Genomic DNA, 13741 nt, shown 5'->3' on the forward strand with positions numbered 1-13741 from the left:
CAATATCTCAATGGAACCTTCAGGAACACTATGGAAATAAGGACCACGCAAGGAAAACAACCAGAAGTTATTTATTCAGAGCTTGCTATAGTAAGCCACCACTTGTGTTTGGCAGAGACTTAAAGGCAGGGGAGTAGGAAAGCTTTATAGTGAAAAAAAGGGAAGGTTTTCAGAAGTGCTCTGATTGGATCTTGGTGGCATGGAGAAGCTGGAAGCAGGCGCATTTTATGGTTTGTAGAACATATTTGGCTTCCTCTGACTGATCCTAAGTTGGAAGCAGGAGCAAAAATTGGAGAAGCTGGCAGTCACTGACCAAGTCCTGACTGTTCTGGGCCATTTGCTACAGAGTTTGTGGTTTGGCTTCCTGGACTGGCTGCTGCAGAGGTTGTGGGTCGGGCGTCTGTCATCATACATGGACTGCCCATTGTCTGTTTGTGTGTTTAGTCTCTCACAGTGGAAGCTGGGCATTGTAGATATTTTTAAAACCTGGCTGATGGACCATGTTTTACTTTTTAGCTATTGAACAATATAGTCAGATAATAATATTTGGTCGTATAACATTTTATGCTTTCTAATACTGACACAATTCCAAATACGTTCTTCCCCCACCCCCCTTTTATCCTTACAGCGATCTTGTAATCCTGGGGAGGTTAATTACCTAATGTCATTCATTGGATTTGGGCTAGAGTTAGGAGTCAGTCACAGTATAGCCTGATTTGCAATGTAACACTCAAAATTGTCTGGTATAGATATCATCTATAATGGCTTTAAAATAAATATTTTGGGCTCTAGGGGATAAAGGGTCTGTTCCAACTGTTTCTAAATTCATTACTTAAAGTTAGGATAAATGATTGAAGGGTCATAGCTCCCTTCAAATCCCTACAAGGCTGTCATGTGGAAGAAGGATTAAGTTTATTTCTACGGCTCCAGACGGCAGAACTCACACCAGTGAGTGGAAGAGAGGCAGATTTCAATTTAAAATGTGAAATATCTTTCTAATAATGAGACACTTGCCCCCCAAAGAAGGGGTCACCTTGTGAAAGGGCCAGTTCCTCACTCCTCTTAGTGTTTGAGTAGGACTCCATGATCCTACTCCTCTAGAAAGGGCTTGAACTGGCCAGGGCAGCTAATCTCAAAGGACATCATAAACTTCAAGTTCATGAAATGTTTTAAAATTATATAAAGAGGCATAGACATTTTAAATACAGCAATTTAACGTCATTCAAATTCTGGATGAAATTATCATGCTATGTTTCTCAAAAACGATCAGTTCTATTTTAAACTTTACCCCCAGACTCTTCTTTGAATCAGTATTTTTGTCCTCATGCCCATATATTTTCAAAAACATTTTTTAAAAAGTAAAAAAAAATTTAAATTCTAATAAAAGTACTAATAGGAAGTCATCTAATTCAATCGTCCATCTGCATTGTTTTCTGATTGTGCACTTATAACTTTAAACCAAATGTATTGCGCTCATTGTTTTTGATGTTTTAATAAATTGTAGTAATTCAATAAGGTTAAAAAAAGAGAGAAACACTTCCCATTGAATGGTAGGGAATGCTAGGATTTTAATCTGTAATTCTTTGAACATGATATTTTTCCTTCTTTGTGGCTTCTTTTTTAATGTTCCCTCAGGTTGAACTCAATTATATTCTTTTCTAGTTTACAAATAACTTGAAGCTGAAAGAAAAGAGTCCTCCTGACTTGTGACTGATGTTCTGCCAGGACTTCCGAGGGATCCTCTTCTCAACCCACCCTTTACCTGCCTCTTCAACTGTTTAAATTGACTCCCCTAATTTTTTCCTGAAGGGTATCTCCTTTTGATTTGGGGCTGCGGTTTCTCTCCTGAAAAACAATACAGAATCCTGGGGATTCTGCTAAATCTAAGAAGTCATTGCAGAGGTAAAGTAGACAAGAAGTTAGGGCAGAAGTTGTGCCCTCTGCACAAAGCCAGCTGCTCTGGGTCGTCTTTGACAACTTCCGGGACTAGACTTAAGGCGGTGTTCGAAATTGTTTTCTTTACCATATCTATTTGTTTTTTTATGACTGTACGTATTTACATACGTACACGTATGGCGAGGGAGAGAGAAAGTGATGACGTGAGGCTCCTTGAGATTAGGATGTGATAAGAAAATAAAGCAGGTGGCTGGGAAGGGAGAAGGGAGAATTCTGTTAGAGAAGGGAGAATTGAGAGTTAACCGTCATTCAGACGAGCAGGAGGTCTCTGCAGGTAGCAGTCTGTAAATGCGAACTTGTGCACCCTCTTTGGGGACAGGCTCTGTTGCTTTCTATTTCTTCGCTTGCAGCCGCGTGCCTATTTATTTGAAACTGACTGAATTTCCTCTCAATGGCTGGTCAGGTTGATTCTTCAAGACTAGTGGATATTTCTTTTTAATGTCTCCAACGCATTTTCTTTCTTTCTTTCTTTCTTTTTGAGGTTAAGGGGGAAGAGATGGTTGAAATTCTGGCTGGGTAAGCTGGGGAATTCTCAGAAATGAGAAAGGGGGAAGGAAACGGACTTAGAAGCCGGCAAGCAAAGCAGCAGCCCCCGGTCCCCCTATCTTCCGCACCCCCTACCTCCGCCCCGTGACCTTCCGTGGAGACCCCAGGAGGCTGCATCAATATTTGATCAGCCTTTCGCCAGCGCGTTGCCAGCACTCGTCGGCAGGGCTTGCCGGGCATCGCCTGCGCTGCGCTGCAGCCGGCGCCGGGGCCCGCAAGGGGCTTTGGAAGGACCGGCTCTTCGCTCGCCCGCTCCGCTGGGGCGCGGCGCCCACCACCCACCATGCGGGGCTGCACGCTGCTCTGCGCGCTGTCCTGGCTTCTGCCGCCGGCGGCACCCGGGCTCTCCGCGCAACCCTTAGCGCGGCGCCACGACCCCCGCGACCCCGTCAGGGGCGCTGAGTTCGATCGCATCTACAACGGGGTGGTGAGCCTCAGCACCGAGAACATCTACTCCTTCAACTACACTAGCCAGCCCGGCCAGGTAAGACACTCGCTCCCTTCGCTCGCAGGAACTTGCCAGACCTCAGAGCCCCGTCGCTGCTCTGGGTCCCTGGGGAATCGACCTCGGGAGACCACAGGGACCAAGGGGCCCTCGTTCCCTTTCTCCTTCAAAGCAATCACTGCCCTGCCCAAGCTGCCGCATCCTCCCCTACCGGCCTCGGGGACACCTTCGCCTCCTCTCGCGCCTTCCCGGCCTGGTCTCTAGCATCTCTGGGCTTTGCAGGGGCGCTGGTTCCCCGCACCGTCTGCGGGTCCTGGCCCCCTGCTGGGCCCTTCTCTAGGGAGGTCACGATTTCTAAGGCTGAGGAGGGAAAGGACCGCACCTCTGTTCCTAATCCCCTGCGGGGAAGGAACCTCATCTTTTTTGGATGATTCTGCCAGACTTCTATCTCATAGCACATGGGGAGGGAGAGCTGCTCAGAATCTAAAATGGGAATGTGTGAGAACAGACCAAGCTGCAGAACCTCTGTGTGTTCAAGAGTCACTGTCTGCGTTTCTGTACCGTTGTCACACGTTTGTGCTTCAGAGAAGCCAGAAGACCCAGCCAAAGATATTGGAACTGCAGCCATCAGCCGATTTATCGAGGTTTTGATTTTATACAAGGATGGATAATTGAGTGAAAGTTCTAGACCTGTTTCTGACAAAAATTGAGGTGAGACAAGGGAAGGAAAGGACTATTCCAGCAACCACTCCTTTGACACATATACTCTGATTGTATAATGTAAGAAAATGCATACAGTTAGCTTTTCCCCTCTAATAGGAGGCACAGAGAAAACTCCCCAGTGTACCTGCCTCTAGATCTTCTTCCCAGGAATGTATGTGAATGAATGTGTATATATGTGTATACATATGTATGAATGTATATGTATCCCTTACTATGCCAGCATTCCCTACTCATTGGGGAAATTCCAGAACCAGATGATTGGGATACCATGATATGCCTCCCTAACTCTCACTTAGGATCAAAACTCAGAAACCTGGTAGCTTGGGGTAGTATTTAGCCAAGAGGGACCAGTGTGCCCATCACCACTCCCAGACATTTCCTAAGTGTGTGTACTGAGCAAGTGCACCATCTCCAGTCTGGCACCAGATCCTAAGCTTGGTCTTCACCATGGACCATGTCACCATATTCTTACCCTGTCCTGTCCCTCGCTGACCTTTAGGTTGTACTCCTGAAGTAAGCAGAGTGGCTGTGTGCAGAGCCATTCCACTGTAGACAAGTCGGGGGGGGGTGGCAGTTTTTACTCCCCACATTCCTTGTAACCCACCTTTTCCAGTTCTGTGTGCTGTATGGACCAGCTGACATTGCACCTGAAGTGTGTTCCCAGCCCTGTTATTGGCTCAGAATAAATAAATGTCTGAAAAACCCCATGATCTCTGGGGTGTACTGCCAGTTTCCCCCCAAATCATTGGTAAGGAAACTCAAATGATGTGTGCAAAGTAAGACCCTACATCAGGCTTTAGTATTTCTTACACTGCTGCTTAGAGATACAGTGACTGCTTTTTTACTGTTCTTTGGACCTTTTTGGCTGCAGTATTCAGTGAGTTCCTCTACCTCAGCACACGTTGCACTGTTTGCAGTTAGGGTCACCTACTTGACTTTCCCAGAAAACCGTGAGATATTGAGGATGGGGGCAGAGTCATGTCCATCTCTATACCCTAGTACCTAGCACAGTGCTTGACACATAACAGGTTTACTAATGTTTTTGAAAAAATGAATAAATAGTTGAAAAAAGATTTAAGGATTCTTTAAGCTAAACCTAAATAAAATATACTTTTTAGTAGGTTGAATGTGAGATCATTTCAGATAAAAACAAAATTTTTCAAAATTGTTCTGGGATTATGCTCTTTCCACTTTGCCTGTATGTATGTTAAAATGCCCTTTATTTTATGAAACAATGGTGATAATTAGTTTTTAAAATATCTTTGCATAATACAATAAAAAGCTGACGGTCCCTAAATTTTACTAGTCTGAGAAATATAGTTGGAAACCTTAGAACTAGCAGAAAACTCAAGTGTTTTAATTATTTTAATGCCAGTATGCAATAATATGAACCAGATGTCCTCAAATCTTACAGCCTTCTGAAACTTCTCTTTAATGTGCAAATAAGACAGTGGAATCCTCAATCAATTTACTTTGGAAAATTGCCCTTCTCTTCCTCCAGTCCTGTATTCCAGTTGCTTTCTCCAGAAATGGCATTGTTCTGACCTACCCATCCAAACCATTATTCTGTTTCTCTTGATGGCCTCCTCTCTTCTTGGTCCCTTTTGCCTCATGTTGGAGACCAGCGCCCCCTCCTCCTAATACCATGAACACAATCCTGTTGGATATAGCAGAATTTTACTGAAGGTTTGGAGTAACATAAGGAAATTGCAGAACAGCACAGAGTAGGTGATAGATTAAACCAGAAATCTAAGCAACACTGTCATAACAATTTACCAGCTATTCCTCCACCAGGAGAAATATCAGGATGGTGGCACTATTTTTCAGGTCCTGGCTTGTCACCATCTTCTTGGCCACCCCTCACCCCAAATGCTGGCCTCTCAGTCTCTAAATTTTTGATATTCTCTCACGTCAAGCAATTTTGCCTCCATGACCAACCCCAAACTCACTAAAGAACTCTGCTAAATAAAGAGCTATGAGCCCAAGAGCAGAACCTTTTTCCTTTAACCTGAGCAAAGTCTTAGTCAGGGCTCTCTCCCCTGCACATGTCATTTCCCATCTACCTGTCTTCAGTGCGACTAAGAATTTGGTTTAGACATAGGTGTATTCTTAATTGGAAAACTGAAAAATATTGAATGAAATACAAATAACAGTGTTTATATTGGCACTAATGGACATGTAGCACATGAAATCATTAAATTCACACTACAGAGCATTATAAAAAGAAGACTTTCCTGAACTCTTTTTCAAATGCTTCCCATTTCTTTTCCAATGAACATAAATTTTATTTCCTAATTTTCACGTAGCATCTAGCTCTCCAGAGAGCAGCTCTCCAGAAATCTTGACTTCACACAAGTTTTTCTCAATTTAATTAAGTACATTTTATTTAAAGATTTTTCTTTTGGAAAAGACTAATCATCATTAAAATTACACGGGATGTTTCATATAAAGACACTGTCTGCAAATACTGACTATAATGCTGTAAGCAAAGGAAGAAAAAATTAACACAATGTGGATAAGTGCATTTAAAAAAAAAAAGAAAAAAAAGAATTCAGTTTAGGAAAAAAAAGACTAATTTTTTTCGTTTTAATCTTTTTTCCTTTTCACTTCAAGCCATTGGTATGTTTGCCATTCTTTTTCCTTCAGCTTGGAGGAGAAAGACTCTTCTAAGTTTAGGCTTTGGTGCAGAGAGGAAACCGCTATGGGAGACTTTGTTCCTAACCTCTCCTGTCAGCCACTGCATCTTCCATATCAAACGCTGTCTTGGAGAACTATTTAGCCAAATGTGTCATGCTAATTAGCTAAGCTAGCACCTGGAAAAGTCTCACATGCCTTCCAGGCTGAGAGTAATGTAAATATGAAGTTGCCGTTAAAAGAAAAATCACTGAAGGAATGGAGTGACTGGTTTAAAGAAGTATAATGAAAATAACGATTGAAGGTACAGGTCAGGCAAGATCGTGGTTCATTTCAGTCCCTGGAGGGGAAGTGTCTGGAGACTCCTTTCAAGGGGCATAGGGTTTCATTTTGTCAAGGGCTGGGACCAAACTAGAAGGAAATCACCTTGTTGAGAAAATTGTCAGAGATGGGTTTGACTGGGACAGAGGGCATAAAAGCAGGTTTATTGGGAAATGAGAATGCTCTTGTAGAGACACGTGGCGACAATAATAAGATGTTTATATTTGAGCTAGATGGTGATAAGAAGCCCTTAAATAAAAATCTAACCATGACCCAGCAAGAGGTCCTCTCTGAGGCTTTCAGTGACAGAATTCATTGTTTGCCATAGATTTTTGAATTTGAAATGTTTCTCTGGACTTATTTCTTTTATGTTGTTTATTACACTGAGGCATTTATCTTTTAATGACATATAGTTGTCTATGCCTAAGGAACAAATCTTGGCTTTATTAATATCAACCAGTATCTAGAATCAGTTATACCAGCCTGTCAGATCCAGACTGAAAAAGCCTATCCAATTCTCATGAACAGGACATTCCAGGGGTAACTTCTAGCTGTATACATTACTACTTAGAAGAATTAAAAATGTTAATGCAATAGCCTCAGTTCTCTCCAAGTCGTATGTACTCTCCCCGTTTTCTTTACAAAATGAGGCAGAGAAACCTCCTCTGCTGTCCTCCCACATCTCCTTACTGAACTGGACTGGTGCTTGTTTGGGAAGAATCATCTCATTAGCACATTACCTGGGTGGTTGGTTACTGTCTCAGTCAGTTCAGCCTGTTAGAGTACCATAGACTGGGCGACTTAGGAAACAAACATTGATTTCTCACAGTTCTGGAGGCTGGGAAGTCCAAGATCAAAGTGTCAGCAGACTTGTATCTGGTGAGAGCTGGTTTCCGGGCTTGTAAACAGCACTTACAGATATGTCCTCATGTGGCCCAGAGAGCAGAGAGAGTAGCCAGCTCTCTCCTGTCTCTTATTATAAGGGCACTAATTTCGAGAGCTCCAACCTCAAGATCTAATTAACGTCCAAAGGCCCTACCTCCAAATACTATCACCCTGGGGATTAGCCTTCAACATATGAATTTGGGGATGTGGGGACACAAACATTCAGTCCGTAGAGTCACCTCTCACATTTTCCTGCGTGGCTCTGAAAAAAGAGTATTGACATGTCATAAGGGTATTTAGGGGCTGACATTACTCCAGTTATGAGTCTGATTTTATGCAGGGCCCATCTTCTGCCTGCCCTGACCTGATAATCATATGCTAAACTGTACAATGGACCTCTACCTTTGCTACTTGTGCTGAACTTGTTTTTCAATTCTTTTTTGTTTCTTGCTGAGTGCCATGTCTATAAGCTTGCTGTAGTGTTGGGTTTGGTTTTTCAGTTGTTATTTTGTTTGGTGTAGATTTTACTGCTGTGATGGTCCCTTCTGACAGGGTGTTTTAGGTTCTTACACAGTTCATCGAGATTTTCAGCCTTTCTGCCTTTCCCGATTTGGCTTCAATGTGTTACCAGATGTATCTCCTATGTCATTCCTCACTGTTAGCTTGAATCTTAAAGACCAAGGAACTTGAAGATACCGTGAAACCTCTTTGCTGCTAGAAGTGCCAGCATTTCTTTCTTCATTTCAAATAGAAGTAACCACACCCTGTTGATATTATTACACGTTGCCATGCAGCACCCCAGAGTATGTTAGCCAGCTCTTCCTGCGTTGTTTAACGCTGGAGCTGACTGAAGTTCATGTCAACACACCAAGATGGTGCGTTAATGATTTAAAGGCACAACTAATGAGCTATTGGAATTGGGGCCTCACCATCCTTTCTGCTTATTTGCTAAGAAAAATATCAAATACATCATGGGCTGCCAGACAATATAGTCTTTTCTATTTTGCTAAAAAAAAAAATTATAAACATTGATCTTTTTTTTCTTTACTTGGACATTTTGAAAATGGAAACTTTGAGGTCTTCCAGTACATTAGCTGGCTATGCAAACCAAAACAAAACCTAAGGACCTGTATTTTGCTTAAAACCTAAGGTCAGCAATAAGAATAACACTGTATTCTATTAAGTCCTCAGCCTACGATCCTTCGGTTTTTATATATAAGAATGTGTGTAAAAATTAGATAGAAGCAGTTGATTTACATGTTAAAAGATAGTGCTCCATTCCTGAAAAGCAAAGCTGAATGTTATATAGCAAATTTAAATTATATAGTAAATGTTATTAATAAAATTAATTTGCTGTAATAATTAATTACTTCAAATTCTTATTCCCCTCATCCCCTCAGTTTATTTGAAGTGACAGTAATAGCCAAAGAAATTGATTTTACTATTGTGAAGAAGTTATACGCAGATGTTAATTTTGCTACAAGATTCAACAGGGGATTTTTCAGTTAGTTTAACAAGAAGAGTAAAGCTGGCTTGAAGTTGTCTTATATTGAAAAATGTGTCCAGAGAAAGTTGAATATGAGTTTTCTTTCCTGATAAGAAAGCTGTAGGAATCCACTTCCCTGTCACAGCTCCCAAGACGTGGGAAATTTTCTCTTATTTGGACCACTGAAAAGGTTTTGAGGAGCTAGTTTTCAATCCATAATTTTAAGGAACTTTATTTTGGACCCAGCCTTCTACAGCTGATCCCAAGGATGGCCAGGGGCGTCACTATGTAATTATGAAAGTATTGGTTATTTAAAAGTGAAGATCACCTATGTTTTGGTTAGACTCTTAAGTGTTTGAATAAAATACTTAATTTCCAAAAATGGTGGCAAAATTAAAGTTTATCTAACATCATCAAGTAACATGTTGTCCTGAGTAAAAACATCCTTTGGCTACCTGGGAACTTACACTTGATACTGTGGACATTTAAAAGTGTAGATAAAAGTTCACCTCTCCCTCTGCCTAACCTTGGCTGCAAAAGATTTTCAACTTTGTTTGCTTCCTCACTGTCCCCTATATGTACATATTTTTAACAAAACTTTATTCTTCAAAGCAGTTTTAGGTTTACAGAAAAATTAAGCAGAAAGTGCAGAGTTCACATATATCCTCTCCCCACCCTCCCCCATTCACACAGTTTCCCCATTATTAATATCTTGCATTAGCGTGGTACACTAATGATGAACAAATATTGGTGTAATATTGATATTTTATTGGCCTTTATTATTTACTAAAGTCCACAGTTTACATTAGGTTCACTATTGGTGTTGTACAGTTCTATGGGTTTTGAGAAATGCATAGTGTCATATATCCATCATTATGGTGAGTTATATAGAATAATTTCACTCCCATAAAAATCCCCTGTGCTCTACCTATTCATCCCTTCTTCCTTTCTTTCAAACCCTAGCAACCACTGATTGGTGTTTTTTACTCTCCTTATAGTTTTGTCTTTTCCAGAATGTCATATTGTTGAAATCATACAGCATGTAGCCTTTTCAGACTTGCCTCTTTCACTTAGCAATATGCTTTCAAGGTTCCTCCATATCTTTTCATGGCTTGATAGCTTATGTCTTCTTAGTACTAAATAATATTACATTGTCTGGATATGCCATAGTTTATTTATCCATTCACCTATGAAAGACATCATGGTTGCTTCTAATTTTTAGCAATTATGAATAAAGCTGCCGAAAACATTTGGGTGCAGGTTTCTGTGTGGACATAAGTTTTCATCTCATTTGGGTATATACCAAGGAGCTTAATTCCTAGATCATACGGTAAAAGTATGTTTAGTTTTATAAGAAACTATCAAACTTGTCTTCCACAAGGACTGTACCATTTTGCACTCTCACCAGCAATGCATGAGAGTTCCTGTTGTTCCATATCTTCATCTGCATCTGGCGTTGTCAGTGCTTTAGATTTTAGCCATTCTGATAGGTGTAGAATGATATCTTATTGTTTTTTGTTTTTGTTTTTTTTTGCGGTACGCGGGTCTCTCACTGTTGTGGGCCCTCCCATTGCGGAGCACAGGCTCCGGACGCGCAGGCTCAGCGGCCATGGCTCACGGGCCCAGCCGCTCCGCGGCATGTGGGATCTTCCCGGACCGGGGCACGAACCCGCATCCCCTGCATCGGCAGGCGGACTCTCAACCACTGCGCCACCAGGGAAGCCCTCTTATTGTTTTAATTTGCAGTTTCCTAATGGCATATACAGTTGATTATCTTTTCATATGCTTATTTGCCATCTGTATATCTTCTTTGGTGAGGCATCTTTGCAGATCTTTTGCCCATTTTTAAATTGGATTGTTTGTTTCCTCGTCGTTGAATTTTAAGTGTTCTTTGTAGATTTTGGATACCAGTCCTTTATCAGAAACAAGTTTTGCAAATATTTTCTCCTTGTCTATGGGCTTGTCTTCTCATCCTCTTAAAAGCATTTTTCACAGAGCAGACATTTTTTAATTTAACGAAGTACCACTTATCAATTTTTCCCCATGGATCATGCCTTTGGTGTTGTATCTAAAAGTTTGCCATAAAATCTAAGGTCACCTAGATTTTCTCCTTATATCATCTTCTGGAAGTTTTATAGTTTTGAATTTCACGTTTAGATTTATGATTCATTTAGGGTTAGTTTTTGTGAAAAGTGTAAGGTCTCTGTCTAGAATTTTTGTTTGGTTTTTGTTTTTGTTTTGCATATGATATCCAGCTGTTCCAGCACCATTTGTTGAAAAGGCCACCCTATATTTTTAGTATTATAGTACTGTGTACGTGTGTATACATTTATAGCCTATCTTGGACTAAGGAGTTTGAAGCAACTCTTTATTGGGGGCTCATTCTTCTTACCATTGTTTCCAACCTTCCCCTCTGTTACCACCATCTCCGATCTCTACCATTCTCTTGTTGCTCCTTTTTTCTATGTATCTTTTGTCTCTCTGCTTCTTCCACCCCTTTTGTCTTTCCAGTCTTCTGTGAACACTGTCAGTCCATCAAGGTTCTTCCTGTTCTCTGGTCGTTTGAAGCTCTGCTACTGGCAAAATATTCTTTCTTCTTCATCTCAGGAGATATGTTTTGTTCCTTCCTTCCTGATTCAGAGCCAGTCTCCCAATTTTTAAGGTTTTGCTATAGAATGTTAATAATACCAACAGTGGAGGATGAAGAGCATACATTATTTGGGCAATCAGTATATATTTGTTTTGACTTCATGTACCATTATTTCCTTTTTTTCATGTCAACAAGATTTTCTTTGTCAAGTCTGCTTAGCTACAGAAGTGTGTCATTGGGCTTGCATTTGTGATGTTTTTTCTATTTTTTCTATCAATAAAAGAAACACAAAATATCCCTGAAGGGCTTCCCTGGTGACGCAGTGGTTGAGAGTCCGCCTGCCGATGCAGGGGACGCGGGTTCGTGCCCTGGTCCGGGAAGATGCCACGTGCCGCGGAGCGGCTGGGCCCGTGAGCCATGCCCGCTGAGCCTGCGCATCCGGAGCCTGTGCTCCACAACGGGAGAGGCCACAACAGTGAGAGGCCCCCGTATCGCAAAAAAAAAAAAAAATATATATATATATATATATCCCTGAAAACCATAAGAAAGAGGTAATTGTATTTTAAACTTAAGAGCTGAAAGGGCCTTTTAAATTACCCAATCTCCTCTCTCTTAAAAGGAGAGAAAACAGAGCTGGTAAAATAAATTACTTGTCCAAATTATACAACTAGTTTGAAGCAAAGCCAGGAATATAACTCAGGTTCCTGAGGACATTTCCTCAGGATATTTCTACTAAACCTCCCACAAAAGCACATCTGTTATGGTTATCAACAACAATAAAAATTTTAAATACCATAGTCATAATTCCACAGTCAGGTTGTTTGATCATACAGTTTAAGAGCTTTATGTCTGACTCCCTTACAGTTACTGAAAGTTGAAACAAGAGGATTTTCACTTCTGTTTTTCCTCCATGGATCGTCGAGGCATCCATTTGCCTGTGTTAAGTCAGGCAAGCAGAGTTGACACTAAGGAAAACGGTGAATGTGACAGATTTCCTTCAGTGTTTCACAGAGCCACAGGCACCCACCACCCTGTGGACCAGCCTTCATCTCTTTTGTGCTTTATTGTCATTAATGCTGGGTTCCTTCTTTGTGCCAGACATAGGGCAGCTTGGAGACCTAAGCAGTTAACCTATATGTTCCTCTAGGGCAGTATTAATGCTGAGAACTGGTATTTCCGGATCCCCACTAAATAGCTATGAAGATAAGCCATAGCAAACAGGAATGACTGACTCTTCCTGTCCCTTTAGATCTAACTGCCCTTCTGTGGACGAACTGACTCACAACTATTTTAATTTGTCTGACTGGGGGTGTATGTTATGCTCCCCCCAAAATTAGCATGTAAATGCTCACAGTTTTATTTTATCTTCTCTAATACTTGCAAAAAAGGAATCCTGTATTCATCCCCACTCTCTCCCTGCACCGTCTTCACCAGAGTGGAGGAATTATAGGTTTCTAAGGAGAAGGACGATGTTTATCTGGGTAATAAAGGGATAAAAAGTGGGGGATAAGGAAACAGGCAAACAGAGTGAAGTCTGGGTGTGCAGAGATGGTTTGGGGAGATCTGTGGACAGTAAGGCTCAAGTTAGCTGTGGGCTATGAATGAAGTAGACAGAGAAGGAAAGAGGGTGTGGGATCAGGCAAGGTTATTGGCTGCAGGCAACAGAAATCAACTGGCTAACATAAGGAGAAAAAGAATTTACTAGAAGGATATTGGATAGCACCCAACCTGAGTTCCTAAGCTCACACTGTGGGGACCAAGAGAGAATACACTGCAAGAAATTATAACAACAGTCACGCAGCAGGAATGTGTGGCCAGGATGCTCACCTAGGCACTACCACCTCCTCTGCCATTAGACATGGTCACCCCTGGACCCTGTTGTCATGGTCCCTACTGATGTCACCACTGACAGCGAGTGTTAAACTCTTCCTTCATCTTTGTATCATTTAATCACCATTGAAAGTACCAAGTGGGAGCATCCAACTCTCCGAGCGTGGGTCCTGTACCTGCCCCCTATGGCATCTACAGGCAGCCTTGCCTCCCACAAAACTCACACAGTGGCGTGGAGGGGAGGAAGTTCCTCTAAAACATGCAGGGCATTTGGATGCTGGGCAGCCCCCAAATCAATACCCACCAAAAGTTTTCACGGGGTGTT

The 13741-nt window shown here is 41.6% G+C and overlaps 1 protein-coding gene across 2 annotated transcripts in view; it reads left to right on the forward strand.

Annotated features, from left to right (window-relative positions):
- The first annotated feature begins 2315 nt into the window (after nt 1–2315).
- Nucleotides 2316–13741, forward strand: part of SIDT1 (SID1 transmembrane family member 1) — an 87038-nt gene continuing 75612 nt past the window's right edge. For both annotated transcript variants that reach the window (XR_003792406.1, XM_029215049.1), the window contains exon 1: nt 2316–2986. Coding sequence is in view for 1 of the 2 variants with exons in the window: in XM_029215049.1 (XP_029070882.1) it covers nt 2786–2986 (201 nt within the window). In the remaining variant the exon portion in view is untranslated. The remainder of the gene's footprint in view (nt 2987–13741) is intronic.

This window comes from Monodon monoceros, unplaced genomic scaffold (genome assembly GCF_005190385.1).
Source record: "Monodon monoceros isolate NGI ecotype Baffin Bay Population unplaced genomic scaffold, NGI_Narwhal_1 Super_Scaffold_11, whole genome shotgun sequence".
Taxonomy (NCBI): Eukaryota; Metazoa; Chordata; class Mammalia; order Artiodactyla; family Monodontidae; genus Monodon; species Monodon monoceros.